The sequence below is a fragment of the Cnephaeus nilssonii genome (genome assembly GCF_951640355.1).
Source record: "Cnephaeus nilssonii genome assembly, chromosome: 16".
Classification (NCBI taxonomy): Eukaryota; Metazoa; Chordata; class Mammalia; order Chiroptera; family Vespertilionidae; genus Cnephaeus; species Cnephaeus nilssonii.
The window spans coordinates 20,270,210-20,290,121 of record NC_137087.1 but is presented as its reverse complement, the minus strand read 5'-3'; the positions used below and the strand labels follow the sequence as shown (position 1 = coordinate 20,290,121).

At 49.0% G+C, this 19,912-nt stretch overlaps 2 protein-coding genes across 6 annotated transcripts in view; one reads left to right on the top strand and one right to left on the bottom strand.

Annotated features, from left to right (window-relative positions):
• The window catches only part of SGPL1 (sphingosine-1-phosphate lyase 1), a 60,083-nt gene extending 55,157 nt beyond the window's left edge, over positions 1 to 4,926 (top strand). For all 5 annotated transcript variants that reach the window (XM_079794237.1, XM_079794239.1, XM_079794238.1 and 2 more), the window contains 3 exons: positions 685 to 831; positions 1,793 to 1,913; positions 2,450 to 4,926. In XM_079794237.1, coding sequence (XP_079650363.1) covers positions 685 to 831; positions 1,793 to 1,913; positions 2,450 to 2,590 — 409 coding nt within the window. In that variant the 3' untranslated portion in view covers positions 2,591 to 4,926. The remainder of the gene's footprint in view (positions 1 to 684; positions 832 to 1,792; positions 1,914 to 2,449) is intronic.
• A 2,189-nt stretch (positions 4,927 to 7,115) lies between these two features.
• PCBD1 (pterin-4 alpha-carbinolamine dehydratase 1) lies at positions 7,116 to 12,759 on the bottom strand. Its single transcript, XM_079794058.1, has 4 exons — positions 12,664 to 12,759; positions 9,592 to 9,723; positions 9,067 to 9,147; positions 7,116 to 7,785 (listed from the first exon to the last, which is right to left on the bottom strand). Exons 1-4 carry the CDS (start codon positions 12,664 to 12,666, stop codon positions 7,687 to 7,689), a joined length of 315 nt encoding a protein of 104 aa, XP_079650184.1. The 5' UTR covers positions 12,667 to 12,759; the 3' UTR covers positions 7,116 to 7,686.
• Between the last annotated feature and the right edge of the window lie 7,153 nt (positions 12,760 to 19,912).

The window sequence follows — 19,912 nt, the reverse complement described above, 5'->3', positions numbered from 1 at the left end:
TCTAGGAAGTTCCCAGTGGATGCTGATGCTGCTGGTCTAGGAATCACACTTGGAGAATCACTGGGATAAGAAAAGAACTGGAGAAGGAATGGGGAAGGGGGCGGCGGTGAAATCTTGGGTTAAGCTAAGGCTAGAACTAAGCTGTGTGCTCTGTTGAGCATATCTGTTCCCATAGTGCCTGTCTCTGTGTCACCAGGGTTGGGGAGGTTTTTTCAGAATCTTGAGGGTGAATAAAAGTGGCCAGTGGAGAGGTCTCATTTGAAAAAGGCCCACATATGATTCTGATATCCCCGTCTGTTGAGAACTGTACTAGTTCTTGCTTTAGGGACTACATATGTGACTTTTTAAAATTGAGGGATGAAGGGATTATTTTTTCAGTATTTTTAAAAAGTGTCTCTTATTCCTCAGATGTCCCTGGGGGTGATGTCATAATTTGAGAGTTGGGCAGACAGGTTAGGAGCCAATGATTCTGATTCATTGGGTCTAGATATGGTTTGGGCCTTTGACTATTTGTAATGCTTAGGAATTGCTGATCTCAGTCTAGATACCTTATTTTACAAGATGAGAAAACTAAAGCCCAAAAGGTTAGGTTGTAAGGGAAACGTTGGGTGATTAAAGAGATGATGACCAGAGGACCATATGTGGCTGAATTTTCTTTTTGTTCCTTTTCTTGTTTGCTTTAAGACTGGAAAACATCAAAGGCATCTTTGTTTTTGGGGATCCTCAGTTGTCAGTCATTGCTCTGGGCTCCCATGATTTTGACATCTACCGACTGTCTAATCTGATGACTGCTAAGGGGTGGAACTTGAACCATCTGCAGTTCCCGTCCAGGTAAACTTGAAGAAGCCCCTTTCCCTTCCTTTGCTCTGTGGCTTTTGAAGAACTTGGGTAGCAAGGTGATCTGAAATAGAGATGGGCGGCTAGGGCCCCGCACTAGTGGCAACGGTAGTATCTAGGATTTCTGTCCTGACACCTGGAGTAATTCAGTATCAGAACAAGACCATTATCTTTAAACTCGGGCAGTTAGGTGGCAGCCTCTTGAGATCAGGGGTCTGTCATATGACTCCAACCCCCACTCTCTTTCTGTACTCTCAGATCGTCTTGTACATGGTCTTCATATTGCTCTTATAAACCGACTTGTACCTGAGTAATACTTAGCTCACAACCTCCCAGAGAGCTTCTAGTCATTCAGGCCTGCTCCTGCTTCTTCAGCACGCTGTTCTAACCTAACCTTCCATGCTGCCTTTACCTCAACACTCCACCCAGCAGAATAGGGCTCTTCAGTGTCCTCCTCGTACTCCTGATCCTTTCACGTTCGCACCATTGCCAGCGCCATTTGGACTCTGCTTTTTCCTCTTTACAATCCCTCTGTACCATAGACGCCCTCCAGGGGGCTTAGAGCTGCTTCTTTACCCTGACATCCTTTAAGACCCAGCCTATGGCCCTGTCCCCAGGAGGGTTGATCATCTAAGATACAGATAAAGGCCACATGGCTGAAGGACTAGTGGAGGACAGTTTTTGAGGGCAGGGGTGGGACAGCGCAACCGCTGTATCCATCTGTCAGGAAGGTTCTCGATGAGGCCGAGAAGCCCTCCTGCCAGCCCGTGCTTGACAAGCCATGGACTTGGGAGCCCTGATTCCCAGCCCTGGGGACAGTGTGGATGACTACACTTGTCACAAATAACGTGAAGGAGCAACCAATAAATTCCTGTATTTGGGGCTGCTTTATTTTAGAACTTCAAACGTTGTTTTTTTTTTAAGGTTCATCTCTCTTCTCTTTCTTCTCTCATAGTATTCATTTCTGCGTCACGTTAGTACACACCCGGAAGCGAGTAGCCATACAGTTTCTAAAGGACATCCGAGAATCTGTCACTCAAATCATGAAGAATCCTAAAGCAAAGACCACAGGAATGGTAGGAGCACATGGGGTTTTACCTTCTCTGTTGAAGTTTAGGTGTTCAGGGGAGGAGGTTCGAAGAACCAGGTGACCTCGAGTCTGTTCCTGCCTCTGCCTCTTATCCACAAACCTGTTTCCTTATTTCACGGTAGCCGATGATTTCTGCCTTGTCCATTCCCAGGGTTTTTTAATTTTGAATGAGACCTACTGTGTATAAGGAAACCTGCAAATTTGTAAGTGCTGTATGCAAAGGCAGGTGGTGGTAGTGTTCATTTGCAAAGAAAAATTTGACACAGGAGAGTCAATAAACCAATTTTCTCTTGAATTTTCTACATAAAATCCCACAGGATAGTTCCTTTGGGCAGAAAGGCAGACGACTGGCAAGTACCTGGGAAAATTTACCGAGCCAGCTATCTTTCTGATAGAATGGAGCCTGGGGTTGGGATGGAGTTGGGGAGAGGAGGGCACATGCAAGGCAAGGATGGGGGAGGAGGAGCACAGTCGTTCCTGGGTCCCTCATCATTAACAGCAGTTCTGTGACTGGATTTGCAGGGTGCGGTCTATGGCATGGCCCAGACCGCTGTCGACAGGAACCAGGTAACGGAATTGTCCTCGATCTTCCTGGACAGCCTTTTCAGCACAGACACTGTACCTCAGGGCAGCCAGATGAATGGCTCTCCAAAGCCCCGCTGAGCCCGAGGGCTTCTGGCCTTCGGAAGGTTCTCGGGGTGTGGAACAGGCCACACGGAGTTTCAACATCTGGTCTTGCTCCATAGAGCACAACGAGACAGACCACGAGACAGCTTGATCCTCAGGATTCGAGTTCCTCCTTTCATCATCCTTTTGTGGTTTTTAATATGAAGACCCCGAAGGATTCCATTACGTAATTATTTTGCCCTTGTTCTAAATATTACACTAGGAATTGTTTTAACCATTTCCTTCTCTAATCTTTCTAGCTTTTATCTTCACTTAATCATGGTGTGGCAGCTCTGACCTGTCCTGATTCCTTAGGGAAGCTGGGGTGCAGTTTGAGATAGAAATAGGTTTCCTTTGTCGTCTCAGGCAGATTGGTTTAGTCAAATAGGAAGCATTCATGTAACAGAAGTTTTCCCGGGTGGGTGTTTGGTAACTCTAAGCAGGAGGCTCTTTCAGCCCTGCCCTTTGAGTGGGTTAGTTGTCTCTTCTAGAGTTACTTTTACTGCAACTTGTTTTATTTTCCCAAGACATGGTTGACCAGGCCATTGTTAATATGCAGGATTGGAGTGGTCAGTCTACCAAGGCGGCGTGTAGGGTGGTACATGGGCCTCTTCTAGTGTGTAGTCCCCTTTGATATTTGGTTTCCACCATCTTTGCAGATTCATATTTGCAATTGTGCCCCCACTGGTTTGTTCTTGAACTAGGAAGGGACTAATTCCCAGAGAATCTAGGACTTCCTGGCCTATTGCTGCCTCTCTGAGTATCAGGGTAGGATGAGCACCCAAATTCAAATACGTCACTGAAGTTCATTGTAGTCCTCCCCTCCCCCCACTGCTTTAAGCCATCATGTATGAGAATATGTTTGCTCATAGCACCTTCACAAGTTGCCTTGATTAACCCTAGTTGGTACAAGGAGGGCATGAGCGAGTCCCCAAGGCAGGAAAAATTTTTTGCTCCAGTAGTGTGTTCTTCCAGCCTCCTTTCTCTCTATTCAGCTCCCAAAGGTACTATGGCAGTTCAGCCTCAGGTACTGGACACTTCTCAGCCCTGGCTAGGATGAGACAACATTTTGGAATAGGGAAACAGGATGGTGTCGGTTGTAGCCTAGGGCCTGGGGTTTCTTCTTAAGACTAGTTGCTCAGGATGGTGCAGGGCCAGGGCCAAACTCTGTGCCCACTTTCTACCTTTTCTGCCCTGCATGGGGCCGCCTGGATCTCGCCTGAGCCACTGCCCTACCCTAATGACACATACTGTGTGTGCATTTTCCTCAGCGGGGCAGTGGTGGCTGTTCCTGACCCAGGCCCGGGGGTGGGGATCAGTCTTTGAGGTTTTGTTTGGGTTGGGAGAAACTCCTCTGTCCGTTCCCCTTCTCAGGGACTCCTGAAGATTCAGCCACTTCAGGCTGGTATCCTCTCGCCCCTCTCACTGGGTATGCTGCCAGGGAGCCAACATGACCATTCCCCCAAGCTCCTCACCACTTTTGTCTGAAATGTTCTTCTGCACTGTACTTTCTACACAAAACTGTGACTGGCCATGTCGCTGCAGGGGGTGTGTGTGTGTGTGTGTGTGTGTGTGTGTGTGTGTGTGTTTCATCCTGTCCATTGTGGGTTCCAAGAGTGGTTGCTGTGTGTGTGACAGGGAGAGGCTTAGGTCCTTCAGACATGGAAGTTATGTTCCCTCCAGTTGCTGAACTGGTGGGCATCTCCTGAGAGAGGAGGAGTGGTCGGAGCTGTGGGTGAATTGTCTTTTGTGTCTCCAGTGCATTCATTATGTTGGAGGAAGTCCAGGGACCCAGCCCTACCCAGCAGGCACCACTGTGGTTTGTCGGCTGCTAAAATGGAGAAGCATGCACCCTACAGAGTGTTCTCTGCTTCCACTGTCCCCCCAGGACCGTCCCCTGTGCTGTGATAACATTGCTGCAGGGGTTGGGCTGGGGTGAGGGTTGTGGGACTGTTTTTCAAAGGGACCTACTGTAGCCACTTTATGTTTACGAGCCTTAGTTTGAGTTAACATTTGTGGGCTTTCCATTCTGTGTGTATCTGCTTGTAGTAGCACCCCGTCTGGCAGAGGTGGGCACAATGTCTTAACGATATCATGTTGTTAGCAGATGTCCACTGGCTTCTGCAAAAACTGTACTGTCTTGTTTCTGTATTAGAAGTCAATAGTCATGTGACTATACTGCCGTGTCACTTAATTACCAGTTTTATACTTTGAAAATGGTACTTGCTCCTTTAAATCTTTTCTGTCTTTAACCTCCTCCTTCCCGCAATGTTCTCTTCCTAATTGCAGCAATAATCTCTTAAAAAGCAATTAAATAAACGTTCCAAATCTTATTTGTTGTGGATAGTTGCATTAATTTGTTTATTTAGGTGTCTGCACATCATCCCAGATGGGATATTGGCAGCTCTTGAACCTGCTGCTGGTGAGAGATCGCCCCCTTGTGGTGCAATGGTTGTCTGTGACTACTGATAGTAGGACAAATAGACATGAGTGGGTGAGCAGCACCCCTGCCCAATTCCCAGCACTTTCATGACTCCACCAGGAGTGATGGCCACACCTGTTTTAAGAGGTCTGGAACTCAGGTCTTTAGTTCCCCAGGGCTAGGGTCCTGCCTTATGCTGTCATCTTTATCATCCACTTCTGCTTATACCTTAACGATAGATTGAACCATCTGGGCTAGTGTCCAGCCAGCTGGGCAGTGAGCTCCATCTAACCAACGGACACTGACTTCAAGCCTTGCATTTGGTTTGGGAACTGATGGAACCCCTCAGATTATCTTTGCACCCGCAACTGCTGAGTGTCTTGTTCCATTACGACTAAGAAGCGAGAAGTCTTTTCAAAAGGTTATTCAGCTTTAGTTTTTCTTGTGCTTTCTTTATTATCACTTCTCTCTAACCCCATTCCCTATAATTTAAATTGTTTGAATAATTTTAGAATAAACATTTATTTCTAAAAAAAAGTGTTGTTTGTGTCTTTGTCCCACATAAATGTGCTTCATACAACTGTAGTATCCTCTGATTTGGTGTTTTCAACCCTTGACTCACGCCGTAAGCAGAGGCAAGAAGATGGTGTAACACAGTGTGATGTGGCTTCTGAAGACGCTCATTCAGGTAACCAAGCTTTTCATCTGGCTTTCAGCCCATTCAGACTTTGCCAGAATCAAGTCGAGCAATGTGGCCTTTGCTGTAGTTTTATGCCAGATGACTCAGTTCCCTGAGCACCTGCTTGCTTTGGGGTAAACCCTAGAGAAAGAGGGCCAGCATATGCTTTGATAGGAGATGTGGCCCATCTAAGAAATGGTGTTGGGATGCTTACACCTGCTCCTTACAGCTGTGGGCCTCTTTGCCTTCTGTGTGGATTCTTGGTAGCAATGAGCCACTTATAGCTCAACCCAGTAGTGACAAAAGTAATGGCGGAGACCTAATTTGATAGCCTGGGTAGCAAAGGTCAGATGTACGAGGGCCTTTTCTTGATTTGGAGTTTTAATTGCTTTAGTTTTTCTTGTGCTTTCTTTATTATCACTTCTCTCTAACCCCATTCCCTATAATTTAAATTGTTTGAATAATTTTAGAATAAACATTTATTTCTAAAAAAAAGTGTTGTTTGTGTCTTTGTCCCACATAAATGTGCTTCATACAACTGTAGTATCCTCTGATTTGGTGTTTTCAACCCTTGACTCACGCCGTAAGCAGAGGCAAGAAGATGGTGTAACACAGTGTGATGTGGCTTCTGTCCCCTAACCCACAGTCATCAGGTCAAAGTGCACTTAGAAAAATTTACGTCAGAAGTGGAGCAGATGGGGGACCACTGTCTGTACCTTGTTGGTTTTGATACTAGGCTTTGCTGAGAACTTGTTATTAACGTAGGCAATGATCATCCTTACTAGCATACAGTCTGGGAAGGAGGGCCTACTTGTCCCTCTTACCAACAATATGCTTATTTCTCGACCACCATCCTCGGCTTCTTCTGGCCTTGTTGCAGGGCCAACTCATCCAGGGTGACTGGATTGTGACATTGCTAGGTGCTGCTCCAGGTGACCCTAGTATCTATAAGTCAGCTTAGTACCCAGGCAGCCTCAGGTCAGGTGTCATAGGTGAGAACTCTTGCATAATGGCAAACATGAAATGACAGCCGTGAGGCATGCACACCCAGTGGACGACACTGCTCAGCGCCCCCTTCTGTCCGCCACGTCAGTGACAGTGTTTTGCTCTACAGTTGCTTACTGGGTTGGAGGACCAATCCGAGAATCAGCTTCTTAACTCCCAGGTGGCAAATAGCTTGTCATCTTCTAAGTCTTGGCTTTTGTTGTCGCCCTTACAGAGTAAAAAGCAGGCAAGCCTTGAGACTGGCTGAGTTTCTAGGAAAGTGTGAAAGCCATCAGGATTAGAAATCTCCTCACCTGAGATTGTAGGCCAAGAAGACAATCACGTCCTGCTCTCACAGCTCAGTTCCTATCCTTGCACCCAGTGTTGGCTTCATTCATCCTGCTTAGTAGCAGTTGCCTGTGTTCCTGTTAGATTCCCCTGGAGGAGAATGAACTCCCTGAAGGCAGGGTGGTACTCAGGAAGTGCTTTGAATGCCTGTTGACTCCAATTTGGATTGACCTGTGGAAGAGAAGATTCTAGAGCCTGCGGCAAAGTGAAACAAGTTTTATTTGAGGCATAAAAGCATGTGTTTCTATCACATAGGAGGGGGTTGGCATTAAGGTTCTGGTTTCTAAGATTCTGTCTATCTCAGACACAGCTTCTAGGGAAATGAATTAGAAAGGGAGCAAGATACGGCCTGGAAAGAAAGTCATTACTGTTGCCGGGAAGCTGTAAGGAATGGGAAGATCTAATTCAAATGAGGGCACCTTTAATAGGGCCCCAAGATGAAGAGCATGGTGTGGGGGGAAAAGGTCTCCTAAGTTCCTGGTGTTGGCGGTGACGCTGGCATCTCTTCCCACAGCAAGGACTCACCCCTCAATGGAGGCAGCAAGGTGGACACAGCAGTTTTGACTACAGCGGCATTTGGGGGGCTCCCCTGTTCTCTCTCTCTGGATTTTCAGTTCAGTCACCCCTTTCCCTGAAGAATTCAGCGAGGCAAGGCAGGGTCTAGGTCATGGACACTGCTACTTGTTCGATGAAGCTGGCCAGGTTTATGTCCCGTTCCGACAGGCCTGCACACTCATGGGTGCTCAGGGTGATGTGGACCTGAAACAGAGCCAGAGATTGGGACCAGCTGATTCCACGGACGTCACTGAAGAGCGGAGCGTCACTGCTGTTAGCTCAGCCACACTGAGCTCCGGAACACAGGCACACCATTTCACTGACTTCCCTGGTGCTGCGTTTCTTACAAGATGAGGGAGTATGTCCCTCCGGCAAAGAGGCCACGACTAGCTAAAGGCTCAGGTGATAGCACTTCTTAGCCATGAAGTATTTTTAAATTAAGGTATTAACATTGGCTTTTTTAGACATACTGCCATTGCACACTTAATAGAGGACAATAGAGCGTAAACACAACTCTTAGGCACTGAAACAAAGAAATCTGTGTGACTCGCTTTGTGGTGGTGGTCTGGACCGGAACCCGCAGCATCTCTGAGGTCTGCCTGTTTCCCCTGGGGGCTGCTGTCCGGTCAGGACTGGTTTCTGTAACAACAGTGCAAGACTGTCTTCTATTCCACCTCCAAAAAAATGGCAACTTCAGCTATAGATTAAAAATGAAACCTCCAAACATTGAGAGCTACCTAAAAACGAAAGAGGAGCCCTGCCCAGTGTGGCTCAATTGGATGGAGCAGCATCCCATACCCAAAAGGTTATGGGTTTGATTCCTGGTCAGGACACATACCTAGTTTGGCTCATTCCCCTGTTGGGTGCATACAGGAAGGCAACTGATGGATGTTTATTCCCACATAGTTTTTTCTCTCTCCCTCTCTCCCATCACTTTCTCTAAAATCAATAATCATGTCCTTGGGTGAGGATTAAAGACAAAACAAAAAACGGAAGGACTCCAATTCCTACTAAACGCTATCCATGTCTTTTAGCCTTAATGTTTTCAGAATCCAGCACAGCTCTTGGCACTTGGCAGGCATTTAATGACTGTTTCAGTTCATTCAGGGGAATATTTGATCTGTTTGCTGTGCATGGCTATTTTTAGTTCAATTTTATTACTTCATGCTTCCATTCCTTCAGAAAGATTTAGGCCATGTAGAGCCACTAGCAATGGATATGTCTGGTTCCCACAGCCTTTCCTTCCTTGGGTTTTATCTTCTTGATGTCTACTTGCACCACAAGTTATCTCACAGTGTTTGAACGTGCATCTTTAAAATGTGTAGTGAGGATATTTTCCAGGGGTGTTGATGTCGAGTCTGGGAAGGAGATGAATGGAGCAGGAGCAGCGGACAGTCTGGGTGAGGAGGGCCCGTAGGGAAGTCCAAGGGAGGTGGAGTTCTCAGAACTTGAGCTCGCCAAGCACAACAGGCACACATCACTCACCTTGTTGTACACGTTGAACCATTCAGGATGGTGGTCCAGCTTCTCAGCCTGCAGGGCCACCCTTGTCATGAAGCCAAAAGCCTGTTAGTGAAGAGACCCGGTTAGGGTTTTGCGAGAGAGCTGCTGGGCACCCTTCCGTGGCCAGTGTAAGGCCTCGATGCAGGAGGGCTGACAGGCTTCCGAGCAGGAGATCCCCTCGAGCTTTCATCATTCCCCAGCATCTTGCCACTGGTTCTGAGGCTGGAGCTCGAGGGGGTCTCCCTGCAGTAGGAAGAAGGACCACCAACAAGGCGGAAACACCAGAGAGGTGGTGAGTCTCGGCCAAGCTTTTGTCTAAAATATCTTCAGATGTAAGATCAGTGTGTGGAGTCCAAAAGCCAGGTCTGCCCTCCCCCATCCCCCAGGGTGATGCTGTGAGTAATCTGTATTAGGGTAGTATCTGAGAGTCTGGGACTTTAAGGAAGAGAACAAGTGTGACCCCATCAGCCCCAGACTCGGAAAGCTCTGTCCCACCCTGTGCCATACCCGGTTGAAGTCCTTGAAATGGAACTGCTTGAAGATGGCATCTCGGCCTTCCAGCTCGTTCCACCCCACGGCCCTCAGGTTTGGCAGCAGCTGGTCCCTCTCCTCAGCACTTAGCCTGTGTGCTTTGCCAGCCTAGGAGAGGAAAAAACCAGAGGCCCAAGGGCATGTCTTTGTACAGGGCAAAGGAGAGGCCCGGACCTTCGGGGGAACTGAGCCAGCTTCCACTGGCAGCTCTGGACCCAGGTGACGCAGTCAAAGGGCAGCTGGTCTACAGCAGTAGACACGGAGTGGGCAGGGTGGCACCCTGCCCTGGAGGTGGGGCCCTGGTGCATGCACTGATAGGTGCTTAGATTTTACATTCCACTCAAAAGGACAGGAAACCCTGCCCTGGCCAGCCAAAGTGTAGTGGGTTCAATTCCCGGTCAAGGGCACGTCCTGGGTTGCAGGTTTGATCCCAGCAGGTCCTGGTTGAGGTGCGTGCAGGCAACCAGTCAATATGTCTCTCTCACATCAATGTTGCTCTCTCTCTCCATCCCCCTCCACTCTAAAAATCAATGGAAAAATATCCTCGAATGAGGATTACCAAAAAAATACAGAAAATCCTAAAATATGTCAATCACATCAAACTAAGAAACGCTCCTCATCCCCCAAAACAGTAAGTCTCTTACACTAATGAGGGAGTAAAAGCAAAACCTAGCCCAGACGTGTGTGTATTACAACATAACCTTACAGAAAATGGGCACCCAACTATCCAACCTTCCTTTTCCAATTACGGACCTGCCTCCATGCCCCTGCGGGTGCCCACTGTCAGGTGCACCAAAGAGGAGATGAGGCCTAGAAGGGGAAGACCACGGCACTTCCCGAGTCGGTGAGAGCGTAGGCATCGTTCTCAAAGTGGGTCCGTGCCTCTGTCCCTGGGGCCGGCGAAGGGCCCAGCACTAAAGACATTCCAGGCGGCTCTGAGCCACAGTGCAGTAGACAAGCACTGACACGACCGCCCAGTGCGTCCTCCATGCTGCTCCCAGGCCGCCTCTGGTTCCCAGCAGCCTTCTTTTCTGTCAGGCTGGGAAGCCTGAGCCACAGAGCTTGGTTAAAAGTCGAAGTAACTTGGCCAAAGCCAATGGCAAACCTAGTGCCCCATCTGTATATTGTGCAAAGTGCCCTCTGGGCAGCCCAGACGGGCACGGTTCAGGCCGTGAGCGGAACCTTCTGAGAACTGAAGGAAGCAAGTCAGTTCTATCCTGTGGGAGGATCCAGGTCTAGGAGCTTAGGAGGTCCCAGAATTAGGCTCCTGAAATAGATTCCCCAAGGACAGCTCTAAGGAACCATACAGCGCTAAGTTAAAAATGCACCAAGGTCTGGGGAGACCATGTGCGGGAGGGTAAAGCAGCGTTTACGAGGCGGCCCGCAGACCGCCAGCCGAGGGTGGAGTGCGCAGGGTTGGTTCCAGCCCCAGCTCCTTTCTCCAGCCAGGTGGCCCGTGGCGCTCATCAGCCTGGGCTTCACAGGTGAAAGGGGACAAGCTCGTCCACTTCACATCAGCGAGAGTCAATGGGACACGTTAGTAAACACCGCTGTTACTAAAGGAATGCCATCTGCATTTTTAAAGGGAAACTTCCTGGGAAACGCAGGCTTATGATGGGCCTTGGGTTTGGGTAGAATCAAAAAAGCGCTCTGACAAAGTCAGTCTTTTTCTCCCTCCTGAAATCACGTGCTCTCTCTGGCTGATCTGACCTGGTCTGTCTCCCCGCTAGGCCGCAGAGGCCAGGGAAGGCAGGAGAGATCTGCATCACAGATCTCTGTTCCAGAGCTGGCCTTTCTCCGTGGCTGGTAAGCCTGTTCCACGTTTCCAGGCAACCGGATGACCAGATGTCACCCAGGGCATCAGAGCTCACTGTGTAGTTCTTTGGCTCTGAAAGGAGTGGTGGGTACTAGCGAATCCCCGGAGAGCCCCCTGTCTCTTTAGAGTACTCTGGAACCCCCAGGACTCACAGCCCGAGGCTGGCCTGACAAGCCCCTCTAATCTGGGATCAGAGCGGGAAGGGGCCGTGTTTACTTAGTAAATCCCAAATCAGGCCTGGCCAGGCCTCTGGGGGAGTGTGCCCAGGGGTTACTGATTACCCATTCCCTGTCTCACAGTCAGGCTCGCTCACCAGCTCCCCTCCCTCCAAGCCATAGCCTTCAAAGTGCCCTCTCAGGTGTCACTGGGGTCTGGACTGCTCCTAAGGCTTTGGGGCCAGAAATGGGCTGTTCATAAAGCTTCCCGGGTCTAGAGGCTCCTCTCCGGGCGCCCCCAGGACTCCCTTCACCTCTCCAGCTGAGGTGGGGAGTGGGGGAGGTGGAGTTGAAGCACACCCCAGACCCTCCTGGGGGGCAAGCTCAGCCCGGAGGGCAGATGATCCTGAGCCACGGTGTTCCACTGCTGGGCAGGCCTCAAACTAGGCACCAGGGGCTGGGTCCGAGGCCAGGGACAGCGGGCTTCGCCAGCCCCCGTGCCCAGAAGTGCAAGCCAGAAGGGCAGTAAACAGGGGGGCAGAGGAACTCACGAATCCCATCGCCCTCTCCACACTCTCACATACAGACACATCCCCATCCCCACCTCCAATACCACCAACGGGGACCCTAACGGCGCGCTCCTGGTGCTGTCCCTCCCCACCCAGGCCCTAGTCCCTAGTCCCACCGCCCACCTGTACCCAGGGAGGTCACTAAGCCCCGCCCGAAGTATTGTGGTGCCGAGGGGCACAGGCCTGGGAGCCCCGGGCGAGCCTGCCTGTTACCTGGACCTACCACCGCCCTCTCATGGCCTCAGCTTCCCCAGGGGCACCACCAGGGGTGGGAACGCGACAGAGACCCCCCCACTCTCCGAACCAGGCGCGTGCTAACCTGCGAGGGGCTCAGAGGAACCCTCCCCCACCTCTCCAACCCACCCTCTCCCGCCTTGCCAGCGCAGTCGGCTAGGGCGGGGGTGGGGGGGTGGACCCTAAGGCCCCCTTCCTCTTTTCGGACCCTAAACGCACGCCCCGCTCCTATCGGGGCTGCCCCAATCGCGGCTGCGCGCGATTCCCCCCTCACCATGTCGGGGCGCAGCGTGGGCGCGGGCGAGCAGCAGGTGGCGGCGGAGAGGGCGAGCGCGGCACGGGGCGCACAGGCGGCCGTCGGGCGGGCGGGGCCGGGCTGGGGCCGCCCCGGGGCGGGGAGTGCAGACGGGGAGGGGCCGCCTCCCGTAATCATTAACTCTGTCCAGCCGCAGCCGGCGCGAGCGGTCTCTGCTCCCTTCCAGCAATTTCCTGGGTGCACTGGTTAAGCGGAGCTCAGGGGTGACGTAAGGGGCTCCAAAGGCAGCCTTAGCGTTCGAATCCTGCTCTGCCACTTAACCAGCTGTGCCGCTTACCCCGGGCGGGAGATTACCTTTTAAAAACTCCTTATTTACAATGGTTTTGATCTACAATAAATTGCACATATTTAAAGTGTAAAATTTGATGCGTTTTGACATATGTACGCTTCCATGCAACTATCATCACGATCAAGATCATGAACATATCCATCATCCGTAAAAGTGTCCTTCCTCTTCCTTCTTCAGACAACCATTGGTCTGCTTCCCCTCACTGTGGATTGTACTCCATTCTCTAGAATTCTGTGTCAGTGGAAATCATACAGTATTCCTCTTTCTGTGTCTGGTTTCTTTCACTCCGCACAATGCCTTTTTGAGGTTCACCCTTGCGGCTGTGTCAATAGTTCCTTTCTCTGATGGGTAAGTGAAGTTTATTTTGTAGTATTACAGTGTCTTGGAAATGTCACCATTTGGTTAGCCATTCGCTCCTTGATGGACATTCGGGTGGTTTCCAGTTTTCGAGCTGCTGTGAACTTCAGATTACAAGTCTTTCCATAGACAGGTGCTTTCATTTTTCTTGGGTCAGTACCTAGGAGTGGATGGCTAGGTCACATGGTAGGTGTGTGTTTGTAACTTCTTAGGAAACTGCAAAGTGGTGGCACCACCGCACACCCCCACCAGGGGTAGGTGAGAGTTCCTATCCCTGGCCCCTCGGATGCACCAGTGCTCGGCATGGTCAGTCGTTTTAATTCTAGCCGTTCTCACCGGTGTGTAGTGGTAGCTCATTGTAGTTTTAATTTGAGTTTCCTTAATGACTGATGATACTCAACGTCTTTTCATGTGCTTATTTGCCTATTCAAATTTTCTGACCATTTAAAAAATTTAGTGTTTGTTTTCTTACTGGGTTTTGAGAGTTCTTTATTTTGGATACAAGCACTTTATCAGATACATGATTTGCAAATATTTTCTCTGCATTCTCATAGGGTCTTTCAAAGAGCAAATGTTCTTAATTTTGATGAAATTCAATATATCAATTTTTTTTTATAGATTGATATTTTGGTGTTGTAACTAAGAAATCTTTACCTGACCCAAGGTCACAAAAGATTTTCTTTTATATTTTCTTCCTATGTTTTCTCTTATATTTTATAGTTGTTTCTTTTTTTGTTTGTTTGTTTTACATTTAGGCCTGTGATCCATTTTTAGTTAATTTTTCCTATGCTTTGAGTTATGGATCCAAATTAACTTTATGCATATGGATATTCAGTTGTTCCCTTCTCCACTGAATTGCCTTTGTACACTTGTTTTTAGAAAATCAATGGGCCATGTATGTGTGAGTTTATTTGGGAAGTTTCTATTCTGTCTCATTGATCTATATGTCCATCTTGATGCTAATACCACACTGTCTTGATGACTGTAGCGTTGTAAAGCTGGAAGTCAGGTAATATGCGTCCTTTAATAGGAAAAACATTTTTTAAATTAACCTTTATCCCTATACTCCACTTTTACTTATGTCCTCACGATAGTGACCTTTCTAATGTGGTAATACATATTTTTGTTTGTACATGTTCTTCCCCCCAAAAAAGCATGTTGTTGTTTCACCTCTATGTATTTTTTATTTTTTTTTTGTAAATTGTACTGTTATGCCATATCTCATTCCAGAATAGTTAGTGGACAGAATAGAATAGTGGATAATTCAAAGCAGAATAGTTAGTGAACAATTAATATTCATCTATGTTGCTATATGTATAGTTAATCTGCAGTTTCTAACTGCTACTTAGGATTCTGTGGTGAGAATCCACCATGATTTATCGTTCTACCAGTGATGGACACTCAGAGTGCTTCCAGCTCCCTGCCACTATGCCACCACCACCACCTCCCCAAGTACACACACACACACACACACACACACACACACACACACACAGCCAAACAACAAAGGGATCCTGCAGGGAACATCTCTCTCAACTCGACAGCTCTCAGGCCTGTGGGGAGTTTCTTAGACAACGTCTATACATGCATATCCTGTAAACCCAGTAATTCCCCCAGGGGCAGGTACCCATAGGTAGTTCCAGGTGCCATCCAGATGGCTGTGCCAGTCCTCATCCCTCTGCAGTGTGTGAGGGTTCCTTTTTCCCTGCATGCCTCACACACACATACGCTTGGCACTATCTAGCTTTTTAATCTTTGCCAAGTTCATAAGTATAAAATGCATTTTTCTAATTACTAACGATTCCGAGCACCTCTTCATATTGCTTCTTAACATTTGGGACTTAACGTTTATAAATTGCTTTTTAATATCCTTTGCAAAATTTGTAGAATTTATAGTGCTCCTTTTTTAGTTGATTTGCAGGAGTTTATAGCTAGACATTAACTGCTTGTCAGTTTTAGATATTGCAACTATCTCCTTCCATTCAGCCATCCGTATGCTAATTTCTTCTATGCGGGCCTCTGTGGGCAGAAATCTTATATTTTGGTGTAGTAAGATTTCTCCTTTTCCCTCTATAACTTAGTGCCTTTAAAGACTTATTTGATAAGTCTCCTCCCACCCCTTTTACAACAAAACGTTCTTGCTTTTCTTCTAACCTTGTAGTTAGATAAATTTAGGACCCAATGTGAAAGGTCCCCGTTAGTGTGCAGTGTTTGGCTCCAGTAAAACTGGACGTCACCTCACGGCTTCCGCTAAGCGTCTGCCTGTGGAGGGACTGGGGCTTCCCAGACAACACAGCCCGGCAGAGACGGACAACGCATAGGACTATGAGAAACAGCGGTTCATTTTTATCAACACCACAGTTTTGTTGTGCAGCATAGATGATAGGACACATAGATTCCTGAACAGAAATGGGCACCTGGAAGTGGCGTGTTAAGAGCAACCTAAAACGCAGTGTGGGCTTGGGCCGGTGTGGGGTATGAGGCAGGAGGCGATGCTAAAACGCAGCGGGAGGGTTGCAGGAGGCAGACAGCCGCGGAGTGTGGCTCCCTCACCAACAAGGAGAAAAGCCGGCATGTACCACAGAATCATCGCTTCTCTTCAGCTTGCCAAGGCACGGAGGTCACTTGGCAACCGAGTAGCCTGAATTGGAAGGGAGGCGGCCCCTCCAGAGGAGAGAGGATGCGGACTGGCTCACCTGTGCCAGGGCTTGGGGAGGGAGAGGGGGGACCCCGTCGCGGCCTCCTGAGGAGCGGGTAAGAAGTCGGCTACAGGTTAACAAATCCTTGGGAGCAGGTGTGTGCCGCCTGCGTGGAGTGGCTGGGAGAGTGTGCACACACTAACAGCTTTTGCTTATGGGCCTCCACCGGGTGCTGGGGGAGAGCGGGGAAGGGCGAGAGGTGGGAGTGAGACGCCCTCAGCCCAGTAGGGGCGGGAGGGGATGGGTCAGCCGCTGCTGTGGGAACAGTGCCGGACCCCGTCCTCCTCCCCAGACCCCTGCCCAGGAGGAGCGGAAGCCTTGAGCCACTAGGAGAGGGCCGGCAAACCCTGTCACTTCCAGGGCTAGATAAAGGCTCATTGTGGCTTCATTTCGGTAGGAGGAAAAAATCCCTCTGCCTGGGGGAGGTGCACAGAGCAATTCTATGGGGATCCTATACCAATACCATTAGCGGTCGCTACCGCGGGGAGGAGCAGGAAGCTCCCCATCACAGGCAGATCGCACTGACAGATCACAGGCAGCCAGTCTGGCTACGAAGCGGGTGGGGATGGGCATAGGATGGGCGGGAACGCTGCTAAAGCTCCAGCACTGGGGACCACGGAGAGCCGACCCCTGCAGCAGCTGGAACTTAGCTCTCCACTGCAACAACAGCAGCCTGTCTACCAAAGGGGAAGGGGAGCGCAGGGAAGGACCGGAAAAATGCCACCTGGCAACGCCCTGGCAACGCCCGTGCTGACAAGGATGCGGGGTCACTGGAACCCCCCTAATCGCTGGTGGAAAACAAAACGGTTCAGCTCCTTCGGAAAACCATCGGGCAATTTCTAACGCAGTTACGCAGACACCTCCCGTGTGATTCAGCAATCCCACTCCAGAGAAATACGCAAAAACCTCCATGCCAATGTGCATGGCAGCTGTATCTGCAAACCACCTAAATGTCCCTCCGCAGCTGAATGAATGAACAGAGGTGGGCCATTCAGACCCCGGAGTACCAGTTAGCAGCACAAAGGAGCAGACTGCTGACCCAGGCAGCAGCGTGGGCGAATCTCAGGCACGTGATGCTGCGTGACAGAAGCCACATTCAAAAGCTTCTAAAAAAAAATGTTAAAAAATGAAATTGTGTGCTTACAAACATTCCCCAGCTGATGATCGGAAGAACTGTCCAGAGAGATGCTGGCTCTGTACACGGAGCCTGTTTCTGGTCCGTTATGCCACTTCCAACTTCTGGCCTGCGCCTTTATGTCACATGCTGGGTGGGTGGGCACAGCGGAGGCGGGAATGTTTCTGGAATGCATTTCTACCCCCAGAATGGCTAGTAATAACTAACCTAGACATGGACGTGACTGAGAATCCCGTTCATGTATTCCTCTAAATCCAGATTAAGTGGATCCCAACTCAATTTCCCGTAGTCTGATCCCCAAGCATGCCCAACAAGTTACTCGAGCACAACCTACATGAGGGTGTGACAGAGGGGAAGATGGAGTGAAGACAGGGGCTTAACCTACTGCTTGGCCAGGGAGCCCTTCCGGCCGACCCCACCCGGGTCCTGACCATCCTGTGTGTGTCTCTTCCTCAGCACTTCCTCTCCTCTCTCCCTTGATTCTGAAGGATGAAAAGTGGCACCTCTGAGTCCCCCAGGCGGGCTGGTCCTCTGCCCTGCACATAATCCCCCTCAGCAAAGGTTCCCTAAGTCTATGTTTGTGGCTGGTTTTTTGGAAGCCGAGCTGGCTTCTGAGCGACATGTAAACTGTATTCACGTACTGTCTGACCCTGACAACTCAGACTGACATTTATGCAGTACTTTTTATTTTTATTTTGCCAGATCCTAAGTTAAGGATCTAAAAATAAAAAACAAAACAAAATAAACAAACCCCCCACCTTTAAAAAATTATCAAAACAATACATGCTCGTAATAACAACAACAACAAGAGCAGGGATAAAATGACTGGGCGATTAAGGTAAAAAGCACCTTCTATACCTTACCCTGCACCCACCAAAGTCACCACACGGAGGCAACCATAGGAAGGGGGTGGTGGCAGCTGCTCTGCAGTCTGGCTCCCCCACTCGCCTAATTGTGGAATCTTGAGCACGTTACTTATTCTTTTTGAGCCTCAGTGTTCTCATCTGTAAAATGGGGACGATGGTAGCTGCCTTGAAGGGTTTTCGTAACGACTAGATGAGATGCCCCATGTCAAGTGTTGGGCAGTGCCACCCGTGTCCTCTCAACCCCACGCTGCAGGTCCCTGCACACAGTTTCTTGTCCCACAGACGCCCCCCTCGGCCTGAGGACTGTCTCTGCCCAGAGAGCCAGCTCTGTTCCAGACACACTGAGAGTGAGAGGGAGTTAGTAGCTCACTCTCACCCCGTGAGGCCCGGGCTCGGAGGTAAATGTCTGTTTCCTTGCCCCTTACAGAGCGATTCCGGAGTGTCCTACAGCGTCTTGGGAGTCCCCGTGGATCAGCTGCATACCCTCAGCGACAGCCTGTTACTAACACCCGTTCTTGGCTTTCCTCCTCCCCCCTAACCTGCCTGCTGTCTTATTTTTCTTAACTCAGGATGGTCTTTTTCTTGTTGATTTGTAAGACAATAGCCCTTCATTTATTATATATGTTGTGAATATTTTCTTCGAAGCTCATTTGCTTTTTAGCTGAGTGACATAGATAAATATTTAAATTTTTAGACAGTCAGATCTGCCTGCCTTTTCCTTTATGGTTTCTGGATTTCATGTCTTGCTTAGAAAGGACTTCCTCACCCCAAGAGGAACAGATATTGGTCTCGATTGCCTTCTAATACGTTGACAGTTGGTAAAAAGTGTCCAGATTAGTGATCTCTCTGGAATTTACTTTTGGACACCATATGCGCTAAAACATGTTTTCCAAGTGGCTAGATGGTCATCTCATACTATTTTTTTTATTACCTTGGCTAGTCCTTCTGTCCCCCACCGATCTGAGCTACTTCTGTATTAGGCCAAGTTCCCATAATCCTTGTGGCTTGGTTTCTGGGCTCTTTGCTCTGCCCCTTTGATCAGTCAGCCCCACCCTGTTTTAATTACTCTGGCTTTACAGTGTGCTTTGATATCTGGTAGGTCAAGTCTCATCTCATTTTTCTTCTTTTTCAAAATGTTCTTGGCCATTCTTGCTTGTTTACTCTTTCAGATGAGCTTCGAAATCAGCTTGTCAAGTTCTATAAAAATCTCCTTAGGATTCTGATTGGGAATGCATTGAATTTATAGATTTAATTTGGGGAGAATTGACATCTTCATATTATGGAGCCTTCCCAGCCTCAAGCATGATATATCACCCCATTTACTCAGGCCTTCTTTATGTCCTTCAGTAAAGTTTCATTGTGTTCCTCTGTAAGGTCTGGACATTTCTCATTAAGTTGATTCTTGGGTATTTTATCGTCCGGCTTGGCCATTGTGCATGGAATATTTCTCCCATCACATTTCTAATTGGCTATTTCAGGGTGTATGGGAGAGGTGTGAATGCTGGTGTTATCTTGTCTCCAGTCATGCTGATGAACTTTCTGTTTAGGTCTGATGGTTTCTGTGGATGAGCAGAACTTTGAACCAGCCATGCCTGTCCCACAGGGGATGGGCCCCCTCAAGCGCAGGGAGCCCCACGCACCCGCGTGGCAGGAATTGAATGCACCGATCCTGGGAGGGCTGCCGCGGGGACTGCTGTGTGGGGCAGAGCTTTTGACCGGAAGGTTCTTAGATTCCTCCAGTTCTAAAGCTCTGCAGGCTCTTAGTTCTGGGTCCTGTGTCTGTTCTCACACGCTGTCTCCTCACGTGCGTGATAATCAAGGGCAACTTCCCTCCCCGCCTTCCCTCCTTTCCTCTCTCACC